This window comes from Canis lupus, chromosome 9, assembly GCF_011100685.1.
Source record: "Canis lupus familiaris isolate Mischka breed German Shepherd chromosome 9, alternate assembly UU_Cfam_GSD_1.0, whole genome shotgun sequence".
Taxonomy (NCBI): domain Eukaryota; kingdom Metazoa; phylum Chordata; class Mammalia; order Carnivora; family Canidae; genus Canis; species Canis lupus.
The window spans coordinates 35,214,420-35,233,812 of NC_049230.1; the positions used below are offsets into that span (position 1 = coordinate 35,214,420).

Below are 19,393 nucleotides of genomic sequence, written 5' to 3' on the forward strand. Positions count from 1 at the left end.
CCTGGCCACGGCCCTCCCACAAGCCACCCACTTGCCCTCCCGCAGCCGCAGGCTCCTTCCAGCCAGGGCCCTGTCGTCAGCCCAGCGTTTCCGTCCCACAGCCAACCCGAGGTCCTGCTACAGGCGCTCTCAAGATTCTGAACCTGCGCCCCCCCCCCCCCCCGCCCCCAGCCCCCAGCCAAACCCTCCTGCGAGGAAGATCCTTGGCTCCTCGAAAACCCACGCAGGGGAGCCTCAGGAGGCCTGAGAGCGGCGCCTTGAGGCTCCTGGCTCCTGCTCGGCCCCTCCCCCATCTGGGTCTACCCTACTTCCCTTTCCCGGGAACAGGCGCCTCTAGGGGGGGTCCCCGGGGCTGAGAGTTCGTGTCTCTTTAAGAGGCCCCGGGGGGCGCCTCGCAAGCCGCCCGGGGCTGGAGGGGGGAGGGCACGGGCGGGGGCGGCTGGCGCCAGGCGGCCGAGGCTCCACAACAAAGCTCCGGCCCCTGTCACTTCGCATCGGCCGGGCCCCGCAGACGGGCGGGGGACGCGCGCTCAGCTGCCCCTCCCTCTCCCAGGCAGTCCGCGGCCCGGGCGTCGGGCGGGCGCGGGCCTCCCGGCCTCCCGGCCTCCCGCGGGTGCCGGTGCGCCCTCGCTGCCTCCGCGCTCCCGCAGCAAGGAGGTCGGGCGGGGGCGGCCTGGGCCGGGGGTGCCTGGGTCCCGAGCCGGCTGCGCTGCCCGGAACACCCGCGGCGTCAAGGGCCGCCGTTGGGACTGTCCCCGGGGTGGGCCTCGCCGGTGTCTGCTCTGTGTGCCTGGGAGTGGGTGGCTTAGGGGTGTGGAGGCGGCGTGCGCCGGGTATCGGGGCGCTGTCGTGCTTGTGCCCGGGCTGAGCTCGGTGACGCGTGTGGCCTGTGCGTGTGACGGCCCTGGAGGTGCCACCGGGCGCCCGGCCGCAGCTCGCAGCTCGGCGCGCAGTGCGCGTGGCGGTGGCGGTGGCGGTGGGCGGGGAAGACCCGGACCTGCCTCGCGTCCCCGCTTCCCGGCCGGACCCGCGCCTCCCGGAGTCTTGGCGCCAGCCAGCCCCGTTTAGCGGCCGGCCCGGCTCCCCCCGGGCCCGGCTCTGGCTGGGGTGGGGGCCGCGGCCTCGCTGACCCCGGCCCGCAGCGGCCCGGCCTGTCCCGTCCACTTAGACAAATTGCGGCTGACAGGCGCGCAGTCGCCCCGAGTCGCCGCCCGCCCGACGCCTCCCTCCCGACCCAATTACCCCGCGCGGGGTCGGGCCCAGTGGCCGGGACGGGGTAGGGGGCGTGGGGAGAGCGGGGCCTCGACCTCTTCCCGGCCGCGCCGTGGCCCGGCCCCGCGCCAGGAACGGCGAAGGGGCCCCTCCCCGGCGAGGTCCCGGGAAGTGCCTGGGCAGACGCGGCCTGTGTGGCCCAGGCCCCGGTGGCCTTCCGGGCGAAGGCGAGGCCACTCCTGGCCGCTCCTGCTGGGGACAGACCTGGCCTTTGAAGGGGGTCGCTTTACACCCGAGGGCGAGGGCGAGGGCGAGGGCGAGGGCGAGGGCCGTCCGGCCGGCAACCGAGGGTGCGTCCCCTCCCGCCTTGGGACCAGAGTTCTGGGGACCCTGTGACCCTGGGAGCTCGACTGTTAGCGGCTCTGGAGTCTGGGTCCGCTTGGGAGCAGGGGTCGGCAAAAGTGAGGTGTACGTCTGTGAACGAGTCTGCGAGTGCGTAGACGTGCACGGTAGTGAAATGGTGGGTGTGGGTGCTCGGGATCACGGCGGCGCCAACAGGCCAGGCTGCTGTGGGGCCCGAGAAGGGGGGCAAATCGCTTAAAGGACCCCAAAGACCAGCCCACCTGGGGGAGGGGCGGGGCCGGCCTGCGCGCTCACCAGGATCTGGATTCCCGCTCGAAAAGGCTTTCGCAGGGAGGGGAGGGGAGGGGGGGCGGGGGGCCCGGGGAATTCCTGGAGCACCGTTGCCCACCCCCCCATCCCCATAGTCCGGGTGCCAGCGGGGTCGTACCTGCCCTCTCTCTCCCGAGGTAGAGCTACCTGGCTGGTCCGGTCAGCCCCCTGGCCTCACACCAACTCTTTGCCTTTTTAACCGGTAACTTCCTCTTTGCTTGCTTCAGCCTGGTGGCTCTTCTTGGCTGGGCGTGCACCTTTCCCCCTATTTTACAGGTGAGGACCCTGATGCCCAGAGGTGCGGTTATTTACCCAAGGCCACACAGCTACCAGGGGCAGAGCTGGGATGGGACCTTGGTGGCATCCCCTCCTTAGAAGCTGCTGATGTCACTGCTGTCCTGATGGCTACCCCTACTTCCCCAGCAGGGTGACAGTGAGACTTCAGGGCCCCACCCTTAGGCTGGGCTCTTGCTTTGCGTACAAGACAGACAAGATGCTCTCTTTCTTCTGCCCTTAGAGTTTCTGGCTCTAGGTCTGCAGGAGGGGACTGCCTTTCCAAGTCACACAGGGACAGGGAGCAGCCTCAGAGTCAGTCAGGGGCCGGGCCTGGAAGCTCTTAGGGATCAGGGATGGAGATGAGTGGGATCAGAGTCTTGGATTGCGTGGTGGTGCAGGACAGGGGTGTCAACAGAGAGTCCGGCCCTCTAAGGGGCCGGGCTGGGGCGTATGAGGCAGCAAGGAGCAGACAGAGGTCAGATAGCTGTGTGCAGACTTTGTAACCTGGGGCAAGGCCCAGGCCTTCTCTGGGGCTCGGGCTTTTCATCTGCAAAATCAAGACCAAGCAGTACTCTTTTAAGTACTTTCTAGTTTAGAAATTCTCTGATCTGTGAAAATCAGAAAAATCAGCACTTGAGAAACCATTTCCAACCCCAGCCTGGCAGCTGCCTGCTCTGGCCTCTGCTGGCTTCCAGAGCGGATACTCCTGTTGACAGAGTGCTTGTGTGCCTGGATTTGCCTTGGGACCACTGGGCCTTTTCTCGAATCAATCCCAGCCAGTGCCCTCGCTCCTTGAGCTGCCACCCCAGCTCCCATCAGTCTCCTCACAGACCATGAAGATATTTTTTTCCTCCATCAAACTGAGAGAAAGTCCGTGGTAATTTGCCCGTTGAGCGGGTAGCACTGGAGAATCAGGGAGATCACATGGCTTCCTCAAGGTCACTCGGTCAGGCCACAATTAGATGCGTGTTCTGATGGCCTCCTAGGTGATGCCATCATGGAGGTCGTCTGGGCTTCTGGGGTGGGGGGGGTGCTGGTGAGGTAGAGGCTGCCCTTGGTGTTATCTCTGGAGGCTAGGAGGCTGGCTGCTCCATGGCCAGTGGGCAGTAAGGTCCCCTGCCCAGGGGCCCAGATCTCACTTCCAGCTGATTACAGGCTGTGGCAGCATCTATAACCTCCCCAATTAGCCAGGGGCCAGGCCCAAGGCCTCTCTGATAACCCGAGCTCTGTGGCAGCCGCTGTGGGGCCAGCTTATCTAGCCTTTCTTATCCTCCCCCTTCCCCCACATACTCAAGACTTGCCCTGGCTGTGAGCAGATGAATAACCAGATTGTCCTGCAAGCTCAGCCGGCAAGTCCAGCCCTACACCCACAACTTTCCCTGACTGGAGGAGGCCACAGATGTTTTGCACCCCCTGGAGGGAAAGGGCTGAGCCAGGGAGGACTCCTGACTCTAAGCTGCCAGCCAGTTGCCTGCATGGCCGGAGACAGCTCCTGGCTCTCCATCTTTGCCCCATCCATGACCCCACGTGGATTCAGAGGGGCTCACCTTTCCTAGAGCTCTGGACCCATCCCCAGGGAGCCAGGCCATTGGCAATACGCATAGGCAGCCTGGTGGTATTCCTCTCCCTGTCTCTTTTTGAATGAAACACTGCTCTGGCTGGGGGCTGGGGCTGTGCCAGGCACAGCAACGTCTCTGGTTGAGCTGAAATGGGGCAAAGCTGCTGCTAGTCTGGCAGCCCCAGTGGCCATGCCCAGACCTATGTTCCCTGCGTGCTTCGCTCTGGCATGTGATTCCTCATGGCAATCGCAGGTCCCCAGACAGGAGGGACTGGCATCAGGCACCCCATCTGTGTAAGGCCATCTACTCAGCCTGCAGAGCCCAGTGTGATGCAGGTCCCGCTTCTCCCCATAAGCCCAACTGACCAGGTGGTGGGAACTGAAGACGAAATCCCTTCTCAGGTGTCATGGGGTGCATGTGAAGGGAGCTGCTCCAGCTGCAGCTGGATGGTTACATGGGAATCCCTGCTTGTGAACTCAACTTGTCTGTGGCTGTTACATTAAACTTCCCCCAAACCACCCCTGGCTCAGTGGGTTTCCATCAATCCTCCCAGGCCTCTCTGGGTTCTTGGGAAAGATGGGGAACTGGGGCTAGCATTAGTCTCCTTCCTGCTCAACACCCCTTTTTGCACCTCCTGTTTCTGGCTCCTCCTCCTGCCATCCACTTCAGGTCCAGAATTGGGAAGGGGTGGGAGCACAAAATCAGGAACCTGTCATCCAAGGTTCCAGCCAGGTTTCACGAGACCTACCTGCCCCTGACCATCCTTCCTCCTTCTGAGTTGGAAAAGAAGCAATTACAAGGTGCCTGCCCCAAAGAGAAGGCTAGAGCCTTCCTGAGGCTCTCCTTCCCCCAGCAGCACTCCTAGCACAGGTCAAGGACCTGACTGGCCCTGACTACTGCAGCCAGGGGGGCTCCTGGCCTGTGTGGTGCCTCCAGAACTCACTGGCTCTGGTAATCCACAAGAGGTTTGGAGAATGGATTTAAATCAGGCCCAACCCAAATTGCAGAGCAAACATTCTCCTTCTCCGTCCTACCCCCTCACTGACTCTCCAATCAGTTGCTCATGTCGAGGCAGGGTGTGTTGGGAGCAGCGACACATGGTCAGGTCCACAGGACTCTGCTTGGTGCTTGGAGAGGACCCTGACCCCAGCAACGCAGGGATGGACACCAATTGTAGCGTGATTTATTGGACAAGACGTGCACTTTTTGACAGGGCCTTAGTAACCACGGTTTCCTTCACTGGACAGTACAGGACCAGGGTAAAAGGGCTTACAGACAAGAAAGACAAATCCTCCCCATGAACCAAAGGGGAAAGAAAAGAGGAAGGGGGTGCTTCTCCTTCCTTCCTCCTTCCCTAATACTCTGGGCCTCAGTTTACCCCACGCCAGCAGATTGGCCAAGGGAAACTGGGCAGTGCATCTCATAGCCAAGAGTGGGCTGGGGCTGTCCGCTCAGGGTCAGCATGCCCAGCCGGGCCAACCACTGTCTCCCCTTCCAGGCCCCCTTTGGGGATGGTTAGAAAATACAAAAGCGGATCCAATGCAGGACATCATGTGCAAACGGAGGAGGGGACGGAGCTTCTGCAGTCTCCTTCAGCCACAGCCCCACCGAGGGTGGGGGGGCGACAGAGGTCAGAGTGTGCCAAGGTGCTTGGGAGAAGGGTCTCTTCTCCATCCAGGGAGGGTGGGCGGCTGTTGTCACTAAGCTTGGGGAAGGCGGTCAGTGAAAGAGGAGCAGAGACCGAAGGGTAGGACCAAGAGGGGGCTTCTCCCCCTCCCTCCAGCAGGTGAGTGGGCCGGCCAGTCAGAGGCAGGTTGCTGGTACTACGGGAAGCCGGTAGGGAAGAGGCTGAGGGGCTGACTCTCGTTGGTGGGCAGTGGAGATCGGTAGCCATCGAAGTTTCTTGGGATGCTGCCGCTGGTAGAACCTGAGCTGTTACTCAGAGTCTCGATGCTTCCCTCTCGCTGTAGTTCTGCAAGACAGAGGAGAGGACCAGGCCTGGTCAGAGTGGGGTCTGTAGGGGGTGGGACACACCCTGGGCTGGGCTGTCTGCCTGGAGGCACCTTCCACAGGGGGGATTCCCACCTGCTCCCCGGATGGGCCAGGCAGCAGCTCCGCTCACAGGGAGTTCAGCCGAAGGAGGGAGAAGCTCCCTTGGCTGGCAGAGTCCAGTTTTAGTTTTTCCCTCATTGTGGGAACCCCGTCAGGCCAGAAGCCTGGCCGCCCTGCTGATCTGTCTGGACCACATCGCCACACATGGGACACGCGCCCACACCTGCACGCACACTCCTGCTCAGCCAGCATGCTCCCCAGTTCTGTAAGTGGCTCTGTCCTGGGCTACGGGTCAGGTGGGAGGAAAGCCAGAACACGGCAAGGACTGCGGCTCCCCTGCCCCGATCGGTCCCTGCCTCCCCTCCCCAGCCCTGCCGGCTGCCCGGAGCTTCCTCCCTGGCTCGGCGACTCACTTGCTCACTCACTCACTCTGACCCACACAATCTGCCTGCTGGCCAGGCCTGGCTCATCTCTGGCACCTCCTGGAAGGCGTCCTGTTTCCCTGCAGGAGGGAATGCCTGGCTGGAGAGGGGCCTATTCCAACGGAGAGAAGGTCCCTGCTTGCCTGTAGTGCTGCCTTTCTCCCTTTCTCTTAGCCCCCAAGGTCCCGGAGGCCCCTCAGAATGCAGAGTTGCCCTGGGAAGCAGGCGAGGAGGCTGCCACCCCACCTACCGCCCCTTCCCTCGCCCTGCCGCAGCCCTGCTGCCATCTTGGGCTCAGCGACTGGCCCTACCTCATTCAGTTGTGGGCACCTTACCTGTCCCCACCCCCCAATCTCTTCATCTAAGATAGGTACTAGGGCAGGTGGGTTGGGAATAGACTTCCTTGCACGCTGAATACAAGGAAGAAGGAATTACTTCTTGCCTTTTGGCAGGTGGCTAGCTCCTAGCCCCTTCCAGTCCCTCACAGCGGGCTCTGAGACAGCACACACATCCCTGGGAGGATTCTGGAAGCCTAACCCAGGGCCAAGATGTGGTGATCTGCGATTTTTCCTCCTCCAAGGCACGCTTGCCTGGGACTGAGAGGGTCTTGGCTGTCCCCCTCAGAAGCTCAGGATCTGAAAGCAGTCACTTGAAATAGCAAAGTGTGCTTGAATGTTATACTTGTCTGGTCTGGCTTGAGGCTTTTTATCTCCCGCCTGTACCCGCTGCAGCACAGCTAGCTTTGATTAGGGAAGGCGTCATGGCCTTTACTCTTGGGCGGGCCGTCGGCAGCCAGCCAGGAACTGACCACTGACTCCCACTCCCTATCAGCCACCCCCCAAAGTGCAGAAGGTGCCCAGCAATAGCAGCCACAGAATGGGGTGGGGGAGTCTGTGCTGCCCTCCTTCAGAGCAGACGCCTGGACCCATGTGTGAGGGGCCCTCAGGCTGCACCAGCCACGTCTGGAACCTAGACACTGGAACCTCTCAGCAGATAGGGGGGCAGTGGAAGGAGGGGGCTGTGGACACAGGCTGTGGGCCTGATGATGGTCCCAATCTCCAAGAGGCACTGGCTTCTCTGTTGGGCCAGAGGCTCTGGGATACGCCGAGAGTTATCTAGATGCAGACAGAAAACAAGGCAGCTGGCTACCGCATGAGCTGTCTTCCGGGCTCGTTCCCTCATCTCCCCCTATTTGGGAGTACAGACCACTGTGCCAAGAGAGGGAGAAGATGGAAACGCAAAGAACAGACCCTGGGATTTCTACATGGAAGTGCCAGACTCCAGGAAAGCTTCCTCCATTCCCTTCGCTGCCCACAAGCAAGCCGAGGAGTGTGTGGGGGATCTCGGAGGCCCCACTCGCTTTCAGAGACCCTTGCCCTCATGCACAGCCATCCTGGCACTAGGGGGCGCTGACAGCAGGGCCAGGAGGGCCCGAGAGAGGAGCACTGGCAGTAGCAAGGAAAGCAGGGGCTTCCTTAGGATCTGGACACCAGGTCCAAGTAAGAAAGCCCCAGATTAAGGAGCAGGAAAGGCCGTAGTACGGGGAAGGCTGGCCCCTTTCCAGAGCTGGGGGACAGGCCCAGAGTTCTTGATGCAGAGTGCCGACACATCCACGCTGCCAAAGAAGCAGAGGAGACTGGAGCCCACAACCAAGCATGGCACCCCCGCTGCCCCTTGGCCCAGGCCCAGGGCAGCTCCCCCAGCAGCCTCAGGGGCCCCACCCCGAGAGTCTGGGTGGATGCACCTCATCCCATCACATGACCGCGCAGGGGCAGTTGCCAAAGGAACTTACGAGTTTGCTGCTCTTGGGGGGCCAGGGTGGCCTGACCGGCCTGGTGCCTATTCTCCTTCCCCCCGTTAGGCCTGAGGTAAGACAGGGTGGGCAGGCTTCTTACTTGCCCCCCGTATCCCAGGGGGCTATTCTCTGCAGAATCGACATCCCCCAGCTTCTTCCCTCCTCTCCACTCCCACTGCTGTAGCCTGCTTAGGACTGCGCTTCCCACCTAGATGATTTCAGGAACTCCCTACCAGTCTCCTGACCTCCAGCAGCCCCCTCTCCAGCCCACCGCGCCAAACTGGAGTGGCTTGTCTACAGCACAAACCTCATCTTGCTTTTCCTCTGCTTAGGAACCTTCATCGACTCCTCACGTCCTTGGGATAAACAGCACTACAAAATGGCCTTTCATGACCCGCCCCTTAGACCCCACCTCACTAATGGCACCTGTTACCGGATTCGAAGAACCAAAGTAATGAACTTGTGCAGTTTGGGGACCTCTCCAGGCTGCTTCAGGCCCCCGGGCCCACACTTATGCCATTCCCTTTGACTGAAAAGCCCTTCCCAGGTTCCCCTGGCCCCCAGAACACCTACTCATCTTCCAAAGGTTAGCACATGTGTCCATTCCTCTGTGAGCCTGTCTTGTGGCCCTGGCAGCAGAGCTGGCCAGGCCCCACTGGGCTGTAGTTCCCCCCGCCCCCGGCCCCCTAACACTCTGTGCAACATCTGTTCACGTGTGTCCCCGTCCGGGTGGAGAGCCCCCCAGGGCCTGCTCCTGTGCCTGATCTCGGTGTCCCTAGTGACAACCACAGGGACTGGAACATCTTGAATGCGTGATGTGGTAAGGAGAGGCAGGAGCTGTGTCTTCAGCAGGGACTGAGAGAGAACCAGAGGCCTGGCTGGACCTGGGCACTATTCGATATGCCTTCTGTCAGACCCCGATTCTCTCCTCACTGAGACAGAGCAATGAGTGTGTGCAGAAGAGGAAGTAGAGGAGGGGTGCACACAGGTTTCCCCCCCTTCGAGTCACCCGGCCGCCCAGCCCTAGGAGCAAGCGGCAAATGGAAATGTGTGGCCTTACCTTCCTCCATCCCGAACACCTGCTTTGTTACTGTTGGGTTGCTCACGGACGCTGGGCTGTTGGCATTGTTTTTTTTTTCCTTTTTTTTTCCCTTTTGGAAAGAAAAGCATTGAGGAATCTTTTTGGAAAAGATATGGACAACGATTGAGAAGTACACTGATCTCTGCAAGCAGGTGGAGAGGTAGTAAGGAGGTGTGGGGTATCACGCTGGGAGGAGGGCAGGCTTGCGGTGAAATTCTGCAGTCAAGGACAGTGACATGCATGTGTAGGGGGGTGGGGACCAGCCAGTCTCGAGGGTCCCAGAGATGGAACTGTTGTGATGGAGCTCAGAGTCCCCCTTCAGTGTGGAGGGCTGTGGGAAGGGGACAGAAGGGTGCTGGCAGTCCCCCATGCGGGCAGGTTGATAGGAGAGGGAGAGGAGACAGTGGCAGGCTGCAGTTTTGGGGGGACATCTCCAGACCTTTTGATTCAGGGTCCCAGCTTCTGGGCTTACCCCCCCACCCCATTCCGGAGCCCCCAGGTCTGGGCAGCTCTCCTATAGTTGAGGTGGGCTTGTGGCGAGAGTCCACCAGCATCTTGCCAGGGCCGCAAGAGAGAGCTGGGGGCTGAGTGCAGGGGTGGCCAGGAAAGCATCCCCAGCAGCCTCTCTACTTAGAAGCATGCAGATCCTGGCCAGTGGGAAAAAGCCAGCTCTAAAAAAGGTTGCTCTCTAGGCCTCAAAACACGGTAGGGGATGAGGAATAGTTCCCAAAAAGTGGGAAGATAACTTGTTGTGCCCTCGCATCCTCCAGTGGCTCTGTGCCCTTGGGAGTTGGGTGCTTGTCTCCCCCTCTTATGGACAGCAAAACCAAGGGTGAGTAGGCAGCCGCTGGCTCCAGGCGTCCAGTCCCCCTGAGACAGAACTGGCGCTGGTACAGGCCTCAGGATGGAGATGCTGGCAACTCCAGCATCACTGACTGGCTCCCAGTGCTCACTGCTGGCTGGGTCCGCCCACTCCCTACAGATTCTCATTGGAAAACGGGCCTGCGATCCACAGATGGCCCTCGGTGCCGTGCCCAGGATGGGCGAGCCAGAGGCGGCAGGACAATGGAAGGAGCAGCAACTCCAAGGGAGGTGCCTAGGCTCTCATGAAGTCAATGAAGGAAACAGAATGCTCAATCCTCATGTTGCCCCCACTCCACACGGAGTCTGGCAAAATTCAAGTGTGTCAGAGGGGGCAGAGAGGTGGCTGCCCTTGCTAGGGAGAGGCAACTCTGGCTACCTGGACACGTATGCAAAGGAGACACAGGGAGGAGTCACTGTTAAGTGTGGCAGCTGGAAAAGTGGCCCCTCCCGGGCTGGGCTGTGCAGACTGAGGGAGCCCCTCTCTGCGGTAGCTCACTCCCTCATCCCAGGGCTGGATGTTGCAGCCCCTCTGCAGAGGCAGGAGCAGCAGGGACTGGCTCCTGGGAGCTGTGGGTGGGTGCTGACGAGCGGGGCAGGAATGCACCTGGGGGAGAGGCGGATGGGACTCCTACACAGCGCCAGAGATGCCATCCGGGGGCAGGACACGGAGATACCCCCTCTGTCGCCTTTCCCTCTGGAGTACCGGTCCCCACAGCTGCTTCATCCTTGAGGTTTTCCTTGGGGCTGTCCTCTCCCCAGGATACAGACCCTTCCCTCCCTTGAGGTTGCTCCAAACTGGCAAGACAGAGACTTCCAGGGACAGACTGGATGGAAGCCTCTTTGCACTCATGAGTCACTTTACTAAGTGCCATGGTCTTGGTTGCCCCATTCCCTGGGAAATGCTGGGGCCACAGGTACTAGGTGAGCCTTGGAAGGAGCTGGGGAAGCCCAGGTAGGCAGGGGACCCCAGTGGGAGGTCAGGAGTGAAGTCTTACTTTGGGCTTGACCGTGTCCAGGCCTCCTCCAGGCCAGATGGCAGTGGGGGCGGTGGGGGCGGCTGGCCAGAGACCCTGAGGGAAGCCCCTCTGGCTTCTGGTAGGTGGGGGGGCATGGTGGAGAGCTCGAGACTCAGGACTCAGAGGGAGGCCTGTTTCTGGGATCCAGCGGGGTCAGTGAGGGCAGTGCCATGAGTGTGTTTGCGAAGAGGGTGCCTGGGACCCCTGGTTCAGCCTGCAGGCAGCCCTGGCACTTCCTCCAACAAAAGCAGCAGCATCTACCGGCGGCCCCTCTGGCGTGCAGCAGCCAGCCCTGTTCTGTACACTTAGAGCCTCACGATGCTGCTCATTAAAGGGATTAGCAGAGCACTTTTATTGGGCCCTGGCTGCAGCCACACACCCCAGTCCTAAACTAACCACCCAAGCTGCTGGTGGGAGTAGGATTAGACCTCAGGACAGTCTTACCCTGCACCCACAGCCCACTTCCGGCAGTGGGAAGGGAGAAAGCTCCCCCTACCTCTGTCCCCACCGCCATCCATCAGCCTAAAGGGCCTGAGAAGAGGGGAGGGGCGGTGTCTGCCCAGAGTGGGGAGGCAGTTTAGGGAAATGCTTAAGAGCACAGGCTCCACCTGCTGCCACTACTCTGGGCAAGATCCTCAACATCTCCTGTGCCTCAGTTTCTTGTGCATGAGGATAACAATGTTTGTTTCCTAGTGTGGTTGTAAGAATTAAATTAAATAATGTAATGCATGTCGAGTGCATCACAAAGTGCTTAAAGCTTCCAGCCAGCAAATGTTGAGTTACTACTATTGTTACAATTGTATTAGTGATTGTGATTATCCACAGGATCCTTTGGGTCCCTCTTCGTTTTTCCTCTCTAGCAGGTGCCTCTGCCAAACAGGCCCCTATCAGCTTGCCTTCCACTGGAGCTTGGGAAGGATTCTTTCTTTTTAATCAAGAAATGGCCTGCTGAGGAAAATGGCAGTTATGTGTTTACAGCTTTTCATTTCCCTCCTTGCCTCTTTGTAAATACCATTTTCCAAGAAAATAAATTTCCAACACTGTTGACATGCATTGATTTTTCCCTCCTGCATCTACCTTCCCCATCAGCAGGGCCTGGGTTGGGCTCAGTGGTACCCCAGGGGAATGGGTGGCCCTAGAATACAGAGCAGCCAGCCAGACGGCCCCATCCTGCCCACTGCCTGGCTCAGAGGAGGCCTGCAAACAGAAATAGTTCCAATCCCCTTCATGACCAGGGAGTGAGGTTGGGGTGGGGTCTGACTAGGAGGTCAGAGATTTTTCAGAACTTCTCTGGATGGCCTATCTGGAGAGGAGACCAGGGGGATCACAGGACTGCTGCCAAGTTCAGCAGATGGATCCAAATGGAATCTGCCCCAAACAGTCAACTTGGTCAGCCAGCGGCCTGCTGGGACCTGCTGGCTGGGATCGACCAAGCAAACTGGGCCTTGGAGAGAGAAGGGTTCAGCAGGTAGGGGGCTTGAATGATCCTGTGGGGTGGAGCAGGACTGGCACCTTCCTGATGGAATCCAGAGAGATGGCCCAGATGCCAATCAGGAGGTGGCCCTGGTTGGACACAGCTTTGGGCTGCTTGTCTTACACCAGTCCTGGGCCTGGAAACTACTGCTCAATCCTCTAGGGTGAGGCAGAGACAGAAATGGAGTTGGCTAAAAATGTTTCCAGACACCCCGACAGCCCTGTCAGAGACCACACTCCGGGCTGGAGGCAGCCTCAGCACTGAAAGTTTTTAGGAGGATAAAAGGGTAGCAGGTAGAGGAGGTGGCCTTATGGGGAGGCCTTGCTTTTCTCTTCACACTCAGGGGTGCCTGTCTCCCCGACATCTTTCCTTTGCCATGCTGCTCCCAGCCACACTGGGCAGTGCCGGCCTCCTCTTACCCTCACGCAACCCCACAGGCTGCAGAGCTAGCAGAGATGCCCGCAGATCAGTATGGGGATCTTGGGAGGACAGGCCTAGGGCAGTCGGGAGGATCGCCTTTCCCTTCTGGCAGGGGTTTTCGTTCCCTTCCCTGGCATGCTTGTGGAAGGAGCAAGGGCAGCTTCTTGAAGCTGAGGGGTGAAGGAGGAAATGGCTCCTCCACATCCGGAAAATAGGAATCCTGGTTGGGGCTGATGGAATCTGGGAGTAGAGGAGGAACAGGGCTAACTGGCCTGGTTATCTCCAGACCTCACAGCTATGTCTGGGTGCAGGGCCCTGGCCCGCTGATGTGACAGGCCTCTGGTGACCTGACGGCACACAGTCTGTCGGCAGGCCCATACATTCCTTCCTGGCCAGGGTCCCTTTCAACCCACAGGACTCACAGATATGCTCTCTCCCCCTTGCCCAGCTCTCACTCCTGACCCTCTGAGGGTACTGAGGCCCAGAATGTTACAGAATGAGGCCAGGACCGCATGGTCTGCCCTGCCCCATACCCCTCAGCTCCAAACAAAGAGGGTAAATATCTGGTGGTCTTGGCTCAGAAGACCAGGAACTGCTTCCCTTGGCCACTGGGGCCATGCACATGCCTAATAACCTTAGGATTTAGGGGGAGACCTGAGGCCTAGAGAAGACCTCAGGTCCTCTGAGGCATCCACTGGCTCCTGGAAGATGAAAGTTGCAGCCAGTTGTGGAAAGTTGTAGAAAGGATGATAGCTGAGGACACTGGGCAGAGAGCCTCCACTCAGGAAAACTGGGGAAGGCACATCACCTCTCTTCCCCATCGTCCCTTCTCTCCTGTAGCCAAAGAGGAACCCTATTCATGACAGCAGGCCAGTGTGGCATTAGTGAAGAAGAGGCACAGAGGTAGCCAGAGTCTCAAATTCCTGGTGGGCCCAGGAGGGACAGGGGTGTGGCAGGAGCTAAGCATGCTGAAATGTTGGGAAAAGGAGGCTAAAAGTAGAAAGAGATGGGGGAAGGGCCTGAGGAATGAGGAGGACTCAGAAGGAGGGTCCATGCTCAAGAGACCAGTCTCTTATCACAGCCTGCACCCCCTCTCCAGTGGAGCTGGCTCTGTGTGTATGTGTGTGTGTGTGTGGGGGGGTAGGAGCAGCTCATGGTCCAGTCCCAGATTCCTTCATAGCCTTTGAACAGCTGGTGAACAATGGTGGTAGATGGGGTATTTGCTGGAGGCTGTGCTGGTTGGGTTGGGGGCTAGAGCCTTTCCCTGGGTCACCCCATATAAAAACCTTAAGAAGATACCATTCCCAGGTAGGGAAGACTTGAACCAGAAATGTTGCCACCTTCTGCTCCCAGGAAATCCATGTTACCTAAGCCCTTCCCAAGTCTTGGCTTCAAAGCAAAAGATAGCAGGATCCCCACCCAGACCACCTCGACCCACATCCCATTTGCAGTGACCCTCTCAGTACCACTACTACTATAACTTTAAATCTTGCCCTGTCCCAACCTCTGACACACGGGGACAGCGAAGGTGGAGTGGACCTAGCTCCCGTTTCCCTGGTTTTGAGGTATTTGACAAATCTGGCTGAAGCCACACTTCGGGAACAGCCCTGTGGGTGGCAGGAAGGAAGAGTCCTGTGGTAGGAGGCTTAGAGATCTGCCACAGTCGTGCTGAATGACCCGCACAAGTCACTTCACTTCTCATCTTCTTCAGCGTCTGTCAGGCAGGAGGGGAAGGGCAGCTCTGGCAACCTCACTGGGTGGGGGCTCTAAAGAGCAAAGGACAGGAGGGGGCTTTCAGAAGCAGCACACACACCATCAGGTGGAGGAGCTCACTGTTACTGCAGTGGCGTCCGGCCTAGGAGATCGGTGTTGCCACCTCTGGTGTTTCAGCAGGCTGAGGCCCCTGGAGGAGGACTCCTCATGCAGGAGGGCCTGAAAGGGCCTTTCTAGCTCCAGGTCACCGCCTGACACGGAGGCCAAGTCTTGGCAGATGCCAGCTGAGGTGACGCAGGGCTGGGAGGTTCAGAGACGTGTCTTTGGTGGTAGAGAACGGCCAGCCAGGTGCCGCGACATGAACTCTGTGTGTGCGTGTCTGCTTGTGGGGCGGATGTGGGTGCTAACGAGGGCCCCGCCAACATGCCCACTTGGCGTGGCTACGAGGAAGACTCAGCGCTTGGAAACTCTCCCGTGGAACTGGTGCTTGGCAGCTAGCCGGGACCCAGCTATCTCCTACAGTCCAGCCTGAAGGCTCAGGAGACCCCACTGAGCTCCCAGGCGGGGTCCTCCCGAGCAGTCCGCCAGGCCTCAGAGACAGCACAGGGGTCCGCGGACCACAGGAGAGATGCAGCTCCTTGAACCTTGCTGGCCTGACAGGCCAGAGCCACATCTGGTTCTCATTCAAATGTCCAAACATAATTAAATTCTCTATGATGCAGCGGAAGAGTTTGGTAAGATGTGGCTTTCCCCCTTTCCATCAAGGTTAAGAAATCAGTCTCTCATTCCACCAGCCGGCTGACTCCTTTTCCTCCCTACCACCAGTCTGTCCCATTCCACAAAGCAGAGGCCTGGGCTCCCATCTGATTTCTAGAGCTGACAGGGCTGGAGCCAGTGTGGGCTACATGGAGCCCCTCTCTCCCACTGTACCACTTACCCACCTGAGGCCCAAGCAGCAGGCTGGCGACTGAGCAAGTTAGTGCACTGTGGGCTGGACGGGGGTGGGGAAGTGAGCTGCCGAGAGGAGGCAGCTGCCCTACCCCAGCTGTGCCGTGACACACTAGCGTCCTCTCACTGACTACATGCAAGCCCTCTTTGTAGGTCCTCACAACGGGAAGTCCTTGAGAGTCTCTGGCCTGACCTTTGGGTCCCCCAATGGGAAATGGAGCTTCCCAGGGTCAGGGCAGGCCGAGGCCGTCCCTCCTGCACCTCACCTCTCACCTTGTGCAGCCCAGGGACTGCTGCAAGGCGGCATGGCACTGTGCCCTGGCCTGCCTGCACACACAAAGGAGGAATGGAGAAGGCCAAGAGCAGCATGAAGCCCTCTCACAGAAGCGCTGGGACCTCTGCGTCTCACAAGATTGCTGGCCATTTCTGACCTGTCAAGGCTCTGACAGGCGAATGGACAGCAGGGTCCGGGCTGTGGTCCTCGGGGATGGGAGGCGGCCTACTCCACAGAGAGGGGCCCACTAACTGGAGGCTTCGATGCCTCTCCTCAGCTGCCAGTCCAGGACTTCCCCGAATTCAGGCAGAACATCCCCTAGACGGCCTGCCTCTTTGAGAGCTTCCTTCCCGACTGAGTATCTTCTGTTTACGGCTTTTTTTGTTACACTTAGGGATTTATGACTTTCACGGTAACGGGTTCCATTCCACTTCCTTTGTGCCTGTGTTTCTAATCTTTGTGCTACAGGCTTTACAAGAGTTTCTGAAGAAGTCAGGATATTTTTCCTTTTGAAACAAGTTGTCCTGTAAGTTAATGACATACGGTGGGTGTGGCTGCTCTCCAGAGACAAATGGAGGCTGGGAAGAGATAACCAGGGTAAGGTAGGGGACAGTCTTCTAGATTAAACAGAGCTATGTGCAGGTCCCTTTAAGACCCTTGGCCAGCTCCTGTGCTAGAGTCCCCTGAGGCTCGCCAACATCCCTAACAGAGAACTAGCACCACGTTCAGATGCACATGGTGTTTCCATGCCAAAGAATGCTCAATGCTCACCCCGGGGACAGGTGCACACACATGCACAAGATGGTGTGAACCAAACAATCCCAACATTGCTGACCTGGCTCTAAAGAGAAATAATTTTGCGTATCTTTTCTAAATGATAAACTTTTGTTTAGTAGTGAATTTAATTGATTTCTTGGTGGCATCAGTGTCAAGGCCCCAGGTCTGGTGCCTTCCTATCAGTGAAGAAGGTGTTAGGGAAACTGGAGCCAGTTCCTAGTCTGGATGCCCGAAGCTCAGCCTAGCAAAGAGAGCAGCAATGGGGCCAAGGTCGCCGTCGCCCCTGTTAGGGTCCCAGCCCGCGCTCTGGAGCCCACACTCCATGGCTGGGAGAGGAGCACAAGGCTCAATTAATTGCTGTGGTGCCGGCTGTCCAGATGAAAAAGCGGAGCGGATGCCGGGTCTGCCTTTGTGCTCTGTTCACAGACTGGCTGCTGGTGCCGGGGCTCTATTCATTATTCAATTCAGCTAGCTCAGACGAGCCTTTCCATTTGCTCCTCCAGGAGGAATAACAAATCTAGAAATGCAATTCCACTTTGGTGTATTAAGATATTGATTCGCCTGTCGAGTGGAAGTGCATTTGTTCTGTCAGCCCTCCTGTGGGCAGGAAGGGGTTAACCAAATGTTTATCACAAGGCTGGCTTCAGAGTTGAAAGTAATGTGATCAGTAATGAATTTTGTGTTACATTAGGTTGTATAAATGGACAGACAAGCGCAGACAACAAGTGGCCAGGAGTCGGGGCTAATCTAATGATGTAAAAATAGAGACAGCACCAATTATACTAGGGGCCAGCTCCAGGCTCCTGCAGGGACTGCAAATGAATAGGTACAAATCAAATTACTCACTAATAGACGCACTACAAGAGGGGCAGTCAATGGTAAATGCATTAGAGCCTAGTGACCTCTCTGCTCTGCACAGCAGAATCCGAAAATTTGACTTCCATCTTAAAAGTGGGGGGCAGGGAACGAGGTTCTCAAAGAAACTCTTGTCGGGTGAAGAACAGCAACGACTTCCCATCCCGAACCAGTCTGTTGCCAGAAGGTACCTCCTGTCTCTGCTGACCTCTTGCCCTCACTTCAATGCCTCCTGAGAGCCTGAGCACTGGGGCGGGGGTCGGCGGGGGGTGGGGGGTAAGGGGGCAACTTCTTGAGGGACAGACAGAGCAGTGGGACAAAGCCCTGCACGTAGGCAAAGACAGGAGGAGGTTACATACCAACATACTTCACAGCCACGTGTCTCTCAGGGGTGCTGTTTTTTACTGCTACGTCAAGGGCTGTGTCTGTATTGAAAATAGAATACTTCTTTAAAGAGGATCACAACATGGACATTTAAGAGAGCAGCAAGAGTGGAAACCAAGAAGAGTAGGTGTCACAGTGCGGCTGGACCACCGCGAGCTCTGCAGGGGGTGTTCGTGGTCTGTTCTGAGGCACAGCACATCCGGGCCTTTACAGAACTTTCCCTGGCCTAGGCTGTTGTTGTCCTTCCCTCTCCTTTCCTCCTGCCCAGTGCCGCCTACTGAGTGCCTAGGTTCAGGGATCATGGAGATGTGCTCCAAGGCATGAATGTAGGCTCAGATTCGGCTCTCCGTGGCTTGGGGAGGAACAAAGGGTGAAACTGAAGCGTCTCCAAGCCTTCTGAGGACCCCGGCAGGCCCAGATGGAAACAGGACCCTGCTGGGCTTAGCCCACACTCGCCAGCCCCACCTCTAAAGCCAGCACTATCACACCCGTCACAGCGGAGATGGCATGCTGGTCCCGGCCAACAGGAGCCTAGAGAGGATGGGGACATGACAGCAGAATGAGTTTAGGGAGGGCACAGAGCAGAAAAAGTCACCCTGTATGAAGGAAGCAATTGGATGTTGGTTTCGCCCAGACTTAATTAAGCACACAGAGGGGTGAACTGCAAGCTATTGAGTTCCGCTAGACAATATGTGGGGGAGCCGATGGGGGGGGGCAGTCTGTGAAGCCTGGTGTTGGGGGATTCTGCTGGCAAATTAAAAAATTTATGCTTGTGCAGTGGGCCTGCAGGTGCCTGGGGGCAGAGGTGGGGTTCAATGAGAAGTAGGCAGGAAGAAATTGCCAAATGTCAGCGGTTGGGCAGCTGATTCTGGCACAGGTATTTGGAAATGCCTCCTTTTGTTAAATTTAGTCACACTGGCATGGCTTGGCCTTGGTAGAGTGAGGCTCTGGACTCCTGAAGGGTCAGAGGCTCATTTCCAACTCTCATTTTCTGTGTGTCTGTGTGTCTCTCCTCTGTTACCAGCCATCAAACCCCGGGGCTGGTCCGTATAGCGCAGATCATCTTCTGAGGGGAAGGACAGAGGGGAAGACGGATATTTAACCATCCATGACTGTGTTCAACTTTGTTCAGATCTCACACCTCACAGAAAGGTCAATGGTTAAAGGTGAATTCTTTGGCAGAGGAGGAAGAACAGAGAGAAATACTCCCTTTTGTTAACCATTTACCTATGTTAATGTCTCCAGAGGAGGGCACTTGTCTGGGGGTCCACCTGCCCTTCCCCAGGCTGTAAGTTTGCCCCAGGAACTCCTGCCTCCATGTCAGGGCAACACTTGGGAAGGGGACTCTGAAGGTTTACCAATGAAGTCACACCGGCATTTTGTCCTTGTTGATAGGAATCCATGTGCTTTGTTTAAAGAATTCAAAGTCAACTGGGCAACTGCAGAGGAGGTTCTCAGCCCTAAGCTGCCATTATAGCTCTGCCTCTGCCTGGGACTTCTAGCAGCCTTGGGAGAGGGCGAGAGGGGGTGGGGGAGAAGGGGAGATAGGGAGAGGAGGGGAAAGGAAGAAAGGGAAGTGAGAGAGAGAGGGAGAGGGAG

At 57.9% G+C, this 19,393-nt stretch overlaps 1 protein-coding gene across 6 annotated transcripts in view; it reads right to left on the reverse strand.

Moving 5' to 3' along the window:
- Nucleotides 1-4,880: 4,880 nt before the first annotated feature.
- BCAS3 (BCAS3 microtubule associated cell migration factor) overlaps nucleotides 4,881-19,393 on the reverse strand; it is a 591,905-nt gene continuing 577,392 nt past the window's right edge. For 3 of the 6 annotated variants that reach the window (XM_038547983.1, XM_038547980.1, XM_038547982.1), the window contains one exon: nucleotides 4,881-5,691. In XM_038547983.1, coding sequence (XP_038403911.1) covers nucleotides 5,543-5,691 — 149 coding nt within the window. In that variant the 3' untranslated portion in view covers nucleotides 4,881-5,542. Of the gene's footprint in view, nucleotides 5,692-9,048; nucleotides 9,140-17,769; nucleotides 17,836-19,393 lie in introns of all 6 variants that reach the window. The other 3 variants (XM_038547979.1, XM_038547981.1, XM_038547978.1) reach the window with 3 other exon arrangements.